The 11,847-nt window shown below is 34.5% G+C and overlaps 2 protein-coding genes across 2 annotated transcripts; one reads left to right on the top strand and one right to left on the bottom strand.

Annotated features, from left to right (window-relative positions):
- Positions 1–3,763: 3,763 nt before the first annotated feature.
- Positions 3,764–6,007, top strand: LOC139848361 (uncharacterized). Its single transcript, XM_071838093.1, has 2 exons — positions 3,764–4,436; positions 5,033–6,007. Exon 1 carries the CDS (start codon positions 3,764–3,766, stop codon positions 4,427–4,429), a length of 666 nt encoding a protein of 221 aa, XP_071694194.1. The 3' UTR covers positions 4,430–4,436; positions 5,033–6,007.
- Positions 6,008–8,120: 2,113 nt separating this feature from the next.
- Positions 8,121–11,450, bottom strand: LOC139885549 (VIN3-like protein 2). Its single transcript, XM_071869305.1, has 4 exons — positions 11,244–11,450; positions 9,472–10,078; positions 9,006–9,310; positions 8,121–8,888 (listed from the first exon to the last, which is right to left on the bottom strand). Exons 1-4 carry the CDS (start codon positions 11,263–11,265, stop codon positions 8,275–8,277), a joined length of 1,548 nt encoding a protein of 515 aa, XP_071725406.1. The 5' UTR covers positions 11,266–11,450; the 3' UTR covers positions 8,121–8,274.
- Positions 11,451–11,847: the final 397 nt, after the last annotated feature.

Raw genomic sequence — 11,847 nt, 5'->3', positions numbered from 1 at the left:
CTGGAACAGACCAGTAGACCTGGGCTGTTCTAACATTGATTTTTAGATAGAACTTTTCGAGTAGATAACTTTTCATATAAGACTCGTCTTAATCCGAGTTACTGTTTAGAGTCTACGGCCCTCCGAGCGTCACTATGTCCATTTACTTTTCTGTTTTCTGTGTACAGTTTCTGTTTTTCTGGTTTCTGTAACAGACCAGTATACCTGGGCTACTGTAACCTTGATTTTCAGATAGCTCAGTTCGTGTAGATAACTTTTCATATAGGACTCGTCTTAATCCGAGTTACGGTTTAGGATTTATGGCCCTCCGATCGTCACTATGTCCTTTAACGTTGTGCAGAAATTTCTGACCTACTCGCACTTAGACCGTCGCCACGGTCAAACCAAGACGAGTTTGCTTCTGTAAATTTTACCACACTTAAGGGACTCATAGACGGAGCCATGGCCACTGGTCTCACCTTAATTTAGTAAGGGTAGAGGCCGTGGTGACTGACTGAAGTCATACTTTGTTGAAAACTACTTTCATAAACGAAACTTACTTTACGCCTTTTGTTTAATGATGATTGATGATGACCCTTAAGACCTTAATTACATACTTTTAAACCTATTAAGACGATTTACTGACTTAGTACTATTTGACTTAGGTTGAGGACTTCGGACCATTTACTTGCACACCTTTTCCGACTACTACTTTACCGCTAGATATCATTGTGAGTTATAGCATTCCCTTTTTACTTTAACTTATTTTGGGAACTGAGAATACATGCGGATTTTATGTTTTACATACTAGGCACGAGTACTTAAACTTATATATGTGTGGGTTATATAACGGCAGAAACATTCCCTTTAGCTCGGTAACGTTTAATCATCGGTTTTTGAACCGTGAACGCGAATCTTAGATATGGATCCATAGGGTTTGACATCCCCACTCGGGCTAGTCGCGCTAGCAGTCAACGAGTGTTTAATACTTCGTAAACATACGCACTCGCCAAGTGTACTTTCAGGGGGTATTTTAAACGTTAAGTTAGTTACCAAGTGCCCACGGTTAACATATACTTTATCATACTATTTTGAAACGCTCTTTGTAGCACTGAAATCTCGTGGCCTACCTTACATACTGTTATACTTAAACTATAGCTCACCAACCGTTGTGTTGACGTTTTTAAGCATGTATTTCTCAGGTGCTTGAGGTTGCTTCCGCTGTGTACTAGTCGTGCTGTAGAACCCGCTGCTTAGAGTTGTTATCGCATGACTACTTATCTTGCATTCAAACTTATTTACTTTTGAAACTATGTTATGTAACGACCTTTGGGGTCACGTACACTTATTTATTGCTTCTACTTAGCGAAGCATGTTTTTGGAATGTAAAACATTTGATGTCGGTTATGACATCACCTTTTTATCATGAATGCAACTTCTTTAATTACAGCATATAGTACTTAACCTTGTAATGATCCTGTTGTTGATGATTCGTACACGATGATTTTGTACGGGGCATCACAATGAAGATACATGATACTCTTTGTGTGGTTGACATGTTACCTTAAAAAAGAAAAAAGTTCATAGGCCTACCAATATAACCCTATTAAATTCAATGAAAAACATGTATTTTCTTTAAAAGCAACCGCACATACTATACATGAATTTGTTCACGAATACTTATGAATGTCCATGAGTCCATCTATGGACTCGAAGATAAAATCTCTTAGTTGGATGAGTTCCTTCAATCTTCAAACCGTTAGATCAATAACTCTTTATATAAACCGACGGATAAATACAAATATGGATTTGAGTTTTTTTTTTTTGTGAATTATTGCTATCTATTTAATTTTAAGTTTTTTGCCAAAAAAAAAAAAAAAAAAAAAAAAAGATGGATTAATTAGCTAGAAAACAGTATTAGACCACTCCCTATAGTTCATTATCCGCTCATTACCCGTTCATTACCCGTCATTACCCGTAACTAACCATAGGCACGAGCTAGTTACCCGCTTTAGTTACCCGCATCCACCATCAATTTAACGGAAGTTTTAAGTTTAGTTATAGGAATTGTGGGTCTAGTGGCTTTTTATTGTTGAACTTGATGCTTTATTGCTTGTACGTTGTATATTAAGAGGAGTATTGTTTTAGCCATTATAGGGAGTGTTTAATTATGAGTTAGTTATAGGATATTGGTGTTGATGTGACGCTGATGTGGAAGGTTAAGAGGATGAATAGTTTAGTTACGATAGGGAGTGGCCTTAGTTGCTGATGGAATAGGAATAAGTAGTCCCACCAATAATCCACATATAACAAAACTAATAAAGATTTGAGTTGTACTAGACATTGTAAATGTTTCATTAGATACGGGACAAGTGCATGCGAAGTTGCTTTTAGAAGGAGAAATGGGCTTGTGACTTTGTGAGGTTTATTGTGTAAAGGGGCCTGTATGAGTATGTGATTGTCTCAATAAAACACTAGAATTGCCAAATACCGGAATTCAAAATGCTTGGTATGGTGCGCTTTGATCATCTAGGGTTAAGTTAAATATATCGTTGAGATTAATATATTTAAAAATTTACTATTTATTTTATTTGAGTTCTCAATTGAGCTCGAGTTTTTAATTCACTTGCGAGACGACTAACTTTTAAGTGGCAACTTACATTGCAAGCTACACAAAGTTGTAAATGACGAACTTCCGTACCCAGGGGCGTCCCGTTAATTTTATGGCCCTATTCGAAAAATAAAAGTGGGTCTTTTGTATACAAAATTTTTTCTTATATAACATAATACTAAGCTTCGACAATTAAAGTATTGTAGCATGAACGTGGAGTATTGGAGCATAATATTGGATTACGGAGTATTTGACATTGACTATGTATCTTATTTTTCGATTTTTCTATTTGTTTATTAACAAATGGATCAAAATATGTAAAAATGAGCCTATATATGTAATGTTATGATATTTTTTATGAGCCCTTATAGGTGTTGGGCCCTGTGCGGCCGCACGGCTTGCACGCCCCAATATCCGGCCCTGTCCGTACCCACGAGGAGTATTTGGGAAAAAAAAAAGAGATTTGTTAAATATATCTAAATGAAACTTGAATTCGAGTTGATAAAACACTCTTTACTTGCATCATTACTTTAGGGTTATGAGACGTTCTAACCGAGGGAGGCTCAATGGGGTAACAAATGATCTACCGTTCATGGTTCATGATTATCATTGGCTCAATTTTTTATATATACAGACATAATCAGAGATTTGAGAAGCAGTAGATCGAACTAGGGAAACACAACTGAAGCAGTAAAAGAAAAGCACAATAGATTCAAAAATAACAATTAAAGGTCCTAGAAAAAAAATAAAAAATCAAAGTCTACTATTTTTTTAAATACTTTATATTATTCGTTAGAACCTAAAGACCTTTTTTCACTTCTTTCTAGATACTTCAATTCTCGAGAGCGATTCTGATTGTAACACTTCAACTTAACTTAAATAAAGAATATTCGATTATTTAACGGAACTCGAAATTTTATAATCAAATAATATGTTCATCCGACGTCCGATTAACATGTAACTGGGCCTTACAAGCCCAAATATATGTTTCTTCTCGAAAAAATTAAGGAAGACTGTATTTATAAAATCTACCCCTTGAATTATCAAATATATCATATTCAGTCTTCTAAATATTTCAAAAGTAACAAATTTCAACGCTCACCTGTGTTTTCATTAAACCCCCAAATTTCCTGTACCACGCTTCTTCGAAACCCTAAATCTTGCCCTATAACGATGGGCGATCGCCGTGACCGTGACCGTGATCGTGATCGAGACCGCGAACGTGAACGTGACCGAGACCGAGACCGTGAACGTGACCGTGACCGAAAAAGAGACAGAGACGACCGTGACCGTCCGCGTCATCGCCACGTGGACTCAGACCGAGAACGAGATCGTGAAAGGGATGCTGACCGTCACCGAGACCGTGACCGTGACCGTGACCGTAAAGATAGAAGCAAAAGGTCATACACGCCGGAACGAGCACGTGCTCGGCACTCGAGGTCACGTTCTCGATCAATTGACCAACACAAACGAAGTAGAAAAAGTAACAACCGTACACCGTCACCTGACCAGTCGCATAAACGTCGTAAACACGATAAAGTTGTCGATAACGATGTGGTTTCGGAGTTTGTGGATGGAATTGTGAAGGAAAAGCAGCAGAAGAAGAAGGAATTGAAGGAAGGTAGTGAAGTTGCTGTTGAAAATGATGAGATAGATGCTAATGAGATTGAGATGATGAAGATGATGGGGATTCCGGTAGGGTTTGATTCGACGAAAGGGAAACCAGTTGAAGGGAATGATGTGAGTGGGATTAGAGCTGTGACTAAAAGACAGCCACGTCAGTATATGAATCGCCGTGGTGGATTTAATCGTCCGTTGCCAGCTGAAGTTAATCGTTAAATTTGAGGTTAGGGTTTAGTTTATAATGCCGTAACTCGTAATTTGCTTTTGTTTGTTTTGCCTTTTACATAATTTAGTTGATGTAATGTGAAACTGAGCTATAAAATTAATTTGATAATTGATAATTTGGTTAGTTGAATGGCATGTATGTTAGAGAGATATGGCCTATTGTACATAGAAGCCGATAAATAGAATAGCTAATGCTGCTGCGGTCATAAGCTTTAGACAGATAGATACTGAACATTGTAAGTGTTTACCCTTAAGATGATACAGGTTCAATGTGGCATAGATAGATATAACGTTATAATCGTATTAGGAAACAAAATGACAACAGTTAAATAGAAGATTCAAAAGATAGTTACCTATATATAAGAAGCTAAATTGAACTGTTGTTTAGAGGAAAAGGTAAATTGGACAAAGCTGCTGCGCTGTCACTGGATAGATAAATTTGGTGAAAAAGCATAGGATCAAAGTTGTGTTCTTCTTTAGAAGGTTCGAAACTGATCATGAGGAGGCTAATGGTAAATGGATTTCAGTATTTAACATTAAATTTAAATGGATACTTGTTTTATTAGACATATTGTGAATTGTACATACTTGCAGATAGATGTGCCAGGCCGTATAGCCTGGTTGGTAAGGGCATTGGACATATGTAATAATGGTCAATGGTTTGAATCGGCTCTCAAAAACAATGTTGCTTACCGCAAGGTTAGCTCGATTCACCTTTCACATGTTGGGTTTTGGAGTGTCTGGTGTGGGCCAGCTAATGTTTTGGATCTAAGCCTTTTTTGAAATACTTGCAGATAGATAGTATGGTTAAGAGGGGAAATAAGTCTTGTCATCCAAAATCTATAGACTGACCTGTTAAGAATAATTGTAAAGAGTATGAAGGATCATACACTAGTTGTCTTTTGTCACAACACACACATTACAACAAAATTCATGTAAAAATAAAGTTCAATAAAAAAGTTACTGCACGTAAGATATTTTTTTCCACGTGCACCGATATTTACAAATCATAATGAACATCAGAACATGTTTATTAATGGACTTGATTTGACTATGAAGAGCTACAAAAGCTTTATCGTGTAAAATGGATATTATGTTTCATCATGCCTTACAGTTCCTCTATTAGCCCTTTGATTGTTTATAATAAGATGCAAATGAAGGTTTGATGCTTATGCCAGAGTTTTCATATTATGTTATGGTCTTTTCAGGGGTATTGATGTTGAACATTTTTCATTGAAATTTGGCTAGTGAATGCTTGATACTTGCGACATAATGGCAAACTCACATGATGCATAACTCCTTGATAGGGCCGGCAGTCAGCGTTAAACAATTTCAGTGTTACTAAATGTTACAAGGTATCGGATACATTCTTTTAGGGATTTCTTATTGATGTATCTTAGTTTGTGTAGGGATGACATGCTTTGCAATGTAATTTTCCCTTCTGAATTTTGATATATGCAAATCTGACAATATGGTTGCATAAGGTTCTCCGAAATTTAATTGTTGTATTTTCTTGATTTCAGTGTAGTACTTTTTCACATTTGTTGAACAAGTTTGTCGAAACTCATAATCTACGGTATTTCACTTTACATTTGTGAAGAATCTAATGTGACCTCACATGCATAATGAAGATGAGAAACATAAGCAAACTTTGTAAAGGAACTTTTGTTACATTGGACATATATTTTGGTAGTTGCAGAAAGCAAGACAACAAAACCATTACCTATATGAATGAGAGTGTTGCACCAAAAGTCCAAAACTGCAGCCCTTGAAAATCTTTATACTGTGTTAAGATATGTAGTTGTAACACAGTTTGATTTTGTTGTATACGAGAAAGCATGTTATAGAAGGATAATTATGGTAATAATGAACACTTCTCTTTGGTTCAGAAAACATTGTATTCCATTCAGTCGGGTCAGTTGTAGACAAACTTATGTAGTGGTTCAAACCTTTTCTCAAACATATAAGCTATACATATTAGGGAGTACTGTAAAAACTTTCACTCGCTTTGACACTTTTTAGGAATCATTCAAGTATTTGACGCATGTTATGCTAAATTGGTGATAAAATGGACTAGTGATAGAATACGTTACAGGTATTTTGTGCAGGGTGTTTGAGCAGAATTCGTAACTTTAGTTTCCGCCTTCTCTTTGTATGCAAAAGAAACTTATGGTTGAAAAATAGTTTATACTCCGTACTACATTATCAACATGTTAAGATAGGCACGTTGGATGTAGGCAAATATGATTCAATGACATTAGTGATCTTCATTCTAATGTTGTACATAAGCAAAGACCATTGGTTAAATCAGTTCATTTTCACCAAGTAAAGGGTTAAATAACAACGTATATGTATTTAATTTAACGAACAAAAAACATAACTTCCATCTCATTTATGCAGAAACCAAAACCAGATTCTACTCGTATAGGCAAGAATTTTGTCCTTTTCCTTTTTCGCCTGAAGAGTAATACAATTGTAATGGTTTGCATTTCAAGGGTGGTTTAATTAAACTATTTTACCTCAAAATCAATGATACAACACCCATTATAAAATAGTTTTTTTTATAAGTTTTTTTTACATTATATACTATGTATAATTTATCTTCTATAGTTTCTATTAAAATTATATAATGATGATGTCATTGTTAGGCTAATTCTTTTGTTAAAAGAAAATTAAAAAACAAAAGAAAAAAATCTAAGCATTGTGAGTGATGTCATTAATCTAAATAATTTTAAATTAAAATTAAATCTTATTATTTAATTATTATTATTAAATCTTATTATTAATAATTATTTTAATTATTAAAATTAAATAATTTTGAATTATTTTAATTAATTATTTTGAATTGAATACGAGAAGGTATAAAAGCTAGGTAAAAGGAAACCAATTCTAAATTTATATTTAATTTACACTTTTAAAATAAAATGTCAACAATATTATCTCTTATGATTGGATGTGAATTGTTTAATATGCATTTTAGGTGTTTGATGAAATGTGCAGCTGACGAGTTTCTTAGTCGAACTCTATGATTTCACGGGTCATTAAACTAAATGACTTTAGCATTTACGTTCACTTAATACCTAAAACATATAATAAAACATATAATTAAACTGTTTCGTTTAAACAAACTCGTGGTTTCACGAGTTATTTCACTAGTTATTTATTATTGAAGGCGACTGTTTACACTGTCCCATCCTATCTCCACCCCTGCCAACCTTAAAAGTCAAAAAGAAAAAAGAAAAAATATATTAATAATTGAAAAAAAACCAAAATCTTTTTAATATCATGCTGTTATAGCCGTCGTATGCAGGGTCCCAATTAAATGTGGTTCACTAAACATTTACTGTAGTTGATTGCCTTTGAGCCACAATTGTTTCCACTAAAGAGCCACAATGTGCTGTAGGTTTTTACTTCTTTTTTTTTTGAAAGGCTGTAGGTTTTTACTTCTAATTATACAAAAAAAATGTCAGATCTTACAGCTAAACACAAAATCTTTAACCTAAAACACCAGCTGAAAACTATATCAGGGGCACAAATAGTTTACTTATCATTATCATTGATCATAAAAAAAAAATTTATTTAAGATCACAAAACTTGTGAGATTGAAAAAGCTAAAGACAGACGATAAACAATAAATAAAACAGCCATGTAGCCTTTCTTATATCTTCATAATAATCAAGTATAATCGAAGTCATAAATATATTATCCGCAATATAAAATTACTGAAAACCAGTAGGTGATAGAATGAGATCAAATATGAATTGATGATAATCAAAACGAAGAACATAATAAAGAATCATCCTAATCTTGTTTTCTTTTTTTCTCCATTACCGCTTTCAGTGAAACAGCTTCAAACATAACCCTTTTGAACATTTCTTGCTCGCGATCACTTCAGAAAACGTATCGATAAGCTGCTCTGCAAGTAAACTTGGTTCCTCCATAAACGTATCCACAAACACTTTGACGATTCTAACCTCTTGTGGGTCCGCTCTTAAGCTGTACCAAGTAAGAAACTTTTGTCTAAAACTTTTATCTATATGCTCTTTACACTCTAACCATCTGATCACCTTCACGTAATATCCAAAATCTCGATCTTCTACTTCTTCACTACTTCGTTTTTTTGATGACCCGTCATCAAGATTAGTTTTTGAAGGTTCGGGTGTCGATTTTATGGCAAAAGTTTCATCTTTTGAGCTTTCGGCTTTGTAACGAGTAAAGGGTAATTCACCTTTTGTCACACTAAGAAATTGATCGAATTCTTTCGCGTTCTGAACACTAGTGTCTACATTATCAGGAACAATCTTTTGTTGTTCTTCAAATTTGTCTGTTTGTTTCTCGCTTGTGTCCTTGTAGACGACAATATTGTTGTTTTCGTCTTCAACTGATGAAGGATTTGAAAAACTTCCGGAATTCGTAGCCAGGCTTTGACTTCTTTTGACTTTCTCATTTTCTGCAAAAACGTATGAATTTGTAATGAATACACAAATTTGCAAAAAACAGATTTCATTTGATCTTAAAAATCACTCTGTAAAGAACATAAGGTTACAAAGGTCAAGAAAAAAACAACCTTTGACAACAGGATCATGAGTGTTGGATAAAATTGAATCTACCGAATCGAGTGCAAACGCACATAATCTCTGAACCTCTTGACCAGAAGCGAGCCGATTAACAATACCTCGAGCTTGCTTAACCAGCAAACCAGTCAATGGGCCCACATCTGCTTCGAGCTTTTGAATTATTTCATTCACAATTTTGTGAATAGTTCCGTAACGCACAGTCCCAATCAAGAGCTTATGGGCCAAAAAAACCCGATAGCACAAAATGTCAACAACCCTGGTGTCCCTTGCTGTTATCATTTGTTTTCTCCAACATCTGTATGTACATTTTTACGTGAGCGTGTGAGTATACTAATTTATGCAATGGATGGGAAATTAACGGGTCAAGTAACAGGTCAAAATGGGTGTCCAAATGGGTCAAGTAACAGGTCAAAATGGGTGTCCAAATGGGTCAAGTAACAGGTCAAAAGAACTTACTGAAGCAAATCATTGACTTTACCACACGATATGCAGTAAAAGCACCCATCTAGTCCTTTACTATTTCCATCTTTACGAATTCCAGATTTTTCGTGTTGTAAAGCGCATTCAAGGTGACACGAAAACCCGCATGCTTTTTCATGATACAGATATTCTGAACTGCAAGTCAACCATAAACTCGGGTCTTTGTTATCATCATATTGATGACAAATGCAACACGAACACCGCTTACAAAATGCATCTTCTTGACTTAATTTTGCCCTACACGCCAAGTTTTTGCATAACTTAGTCTCAGTAGAATCTGAATCACAATCATTTATGTCAATTAAAGAATTATCTGTTGCAGTTTTTTTCTGCTTTTTCATGGCCCTTTGTGATTTCTTCTCGGCCACAAGTTCAAGCAGAATCTCAATAATTTTGGGTTTCGATAATCCGACATATTTTCTTTCCTTTCCAGTTTCGGTGCATAGAATTTGTATTATGTCTTGACGGGCCCACGTTTGCAATATTTCCGGTGCACCTTGTGACCAATCCGATATTTCGTATACGAGTTGTTTCTTTTCTTCCATACTCAATTTGCCATACTTTGATGGATCTAACACAGACCCTGCAGCCAAAGTAACAATTGGATCATGATTAAGTTCATTATATTGCTATCAAGATTTGACTTTGACTTTGTCAATGATAAAATAGCCATTCAAATTAACAATCTATTTGAAAAGTAAACGCATGACTAAAGATTTAACCGACAACTTTGATTATTTTAACTATTTGATGTATCTAATACATGCCCTGCAAGCCAGAATAGAAATATGTCATCAAGATGTAACAAAGAACTTTCATTAAGGTGGTAGGCTTATTCTAGAATCTCATAATTAAATAAGTGTTGACTTTCCTAATCCAAACTGTAAACTTTGAACTTCAGTTTTATCAAATATTTTCACAATATCTAACAGTATTAGTTACTATATATACTAAAACTGACACCAAGTTATAACATGTTTAACTCTGAAGAAGCCAATTAAACCATAATCTACTTTACTCGAAAAAACATTCGAACACAACTGCATTAAAGGCTCACTAAAGCTCGTCGATGCAGGATAATGAATTACGAACTAAACTTTAAAGTGTTACTTGTTAGCTAATATAAACAACCATGTAGAATGCAGAATGTTCCATAACTAGATGATGATAACTAAGGACTGATCAAAATATTAATTTACCAAAAATTAAATACATAAACCTAATGATCAATATCTGCATAATATAGCTACTTCAAGCTGATCAGCATGTATATATCTACTGTAAGAAAAGATATGATAAGTATAACATATTCCTCACAATGTAAGTAGCTTCAGAACAAAAAGGACATCACAAACACACTGTTTATTTACCCGAACACTTTCAATACAACAGTGTAAATTTTCAAGACTGAAATTCAACGAAAAAATGGTAAATTTAGGGTAACTTTTGGGCTTAAACTATAGTACTAGTAATATTTATAATCTGTATCAGCTTGCAGCCTAATAATAACAGATGTCAAAATACCATGAAAAAACCCTACATAATACGCTGTAATGATAATCATGCAGTAACAACACCGAAACAGATCCACATCAGCATATCATACCCAGTAAGAACATAATTCTTGAATAAAAATTCAATCTTTGAGGTGGATGTTAAACAACAATCAAACCCCAGAATAATAACTCGAATATTAGGAAACCCCATCAAGAAAAACACAAATTTAAACGAGATCGATGAAAAATTACCTTCGAAAACGGTTGAATCCATGATGGGTCGATTGTGCTTACGAATAAAAGCAAATGAACACCATATTATCTGATATAAATACAACCGTTTTCTGGGGTTTGCAGTAGTACTAAATCACGTACAAATAGAGACAAATATTAGTATGTGTATAGAGAGAGAGAATGGGTGTAATTGGAAGAAAGGAAGGCACTCATGAGATGATACGGGTTCATAACGTGGGCTATTATTTAGTACCCGATGCAGGTGGGGATGGGGGGTGGGGGGACTTGCTTTTATTTAATTGGGTTCATCCAATTTTTTAATAATGATAAAATTATGCATTGGGTTAACACCATAATTTAATGTTATCTTTTAGTTTATTATTGGTTTATAATTTGCTTTGGTAGTTGGTGCGGAGAATTTTCTACACTATACGTAAGCGTGAAAGCTTTTGGTGTCATTTAAGGCATTAATGGGTGTAGTTTGATTACTATAAGAAGTGAGATCTAAATAAAAGATTAAAATTATGCACTCACTTCTTTTTCTTTCTTTCCTAATAAAATCGGGGTTATTGATCAAAACGCTCATTTTCACAACGAACTATAACGACTCGTCCTTTAAAAA

Source organism: Rutidosis leptorrhynchoides, chromosome 1 (assembly GCF_046630445.1).
Source record: "Rutidosis leptorrhynchoides isolate AG116_Rl617_1_P2 chromosome 1, CSIRO_AGI_Rlap_v1, whole genome shotgun sequence".
NCBI classification, from domain to species: Eukaryota; Viridiplantae; Streptophyta; class Magnoliopsida; order Asterales; family Asteraceae; genus Rutidosis; species Rutidosis leptorrhynchoides.
Note: the sequence above shows the minus strand (reverse complement) of the source record. Positions and strands in the feature narration are given on the sequence as shown.

Coding starts and splice junctions, on each gene's coding strand:
- LOC139848361 (XM_071838093.1), top strand. CDS start 3,764: ATGGGCGATCGCCGTGACCGTGACCGTGATCGTGATCGAGACCGCGAA.
- LOC139885549 (XM_071869305.1), bottom strand. CDS start 11,265: ATGGATTCAACCGTTTTCGAAG. Junction 9,311..9,471: donor AAAGTCAATGATTTGCTTCA/GTAAGTTCTTTT, acceptor ATGTACATACAG/ATGTTGGAGAAAACAAATGA. Junction 8,889..9,005: donor TCATGATCCTGTTGTCAAAG/GTTGTTTTTTTC, acceptor ACGTTTTTGCAG/AAAATGAGAAAGTCAAAAGA.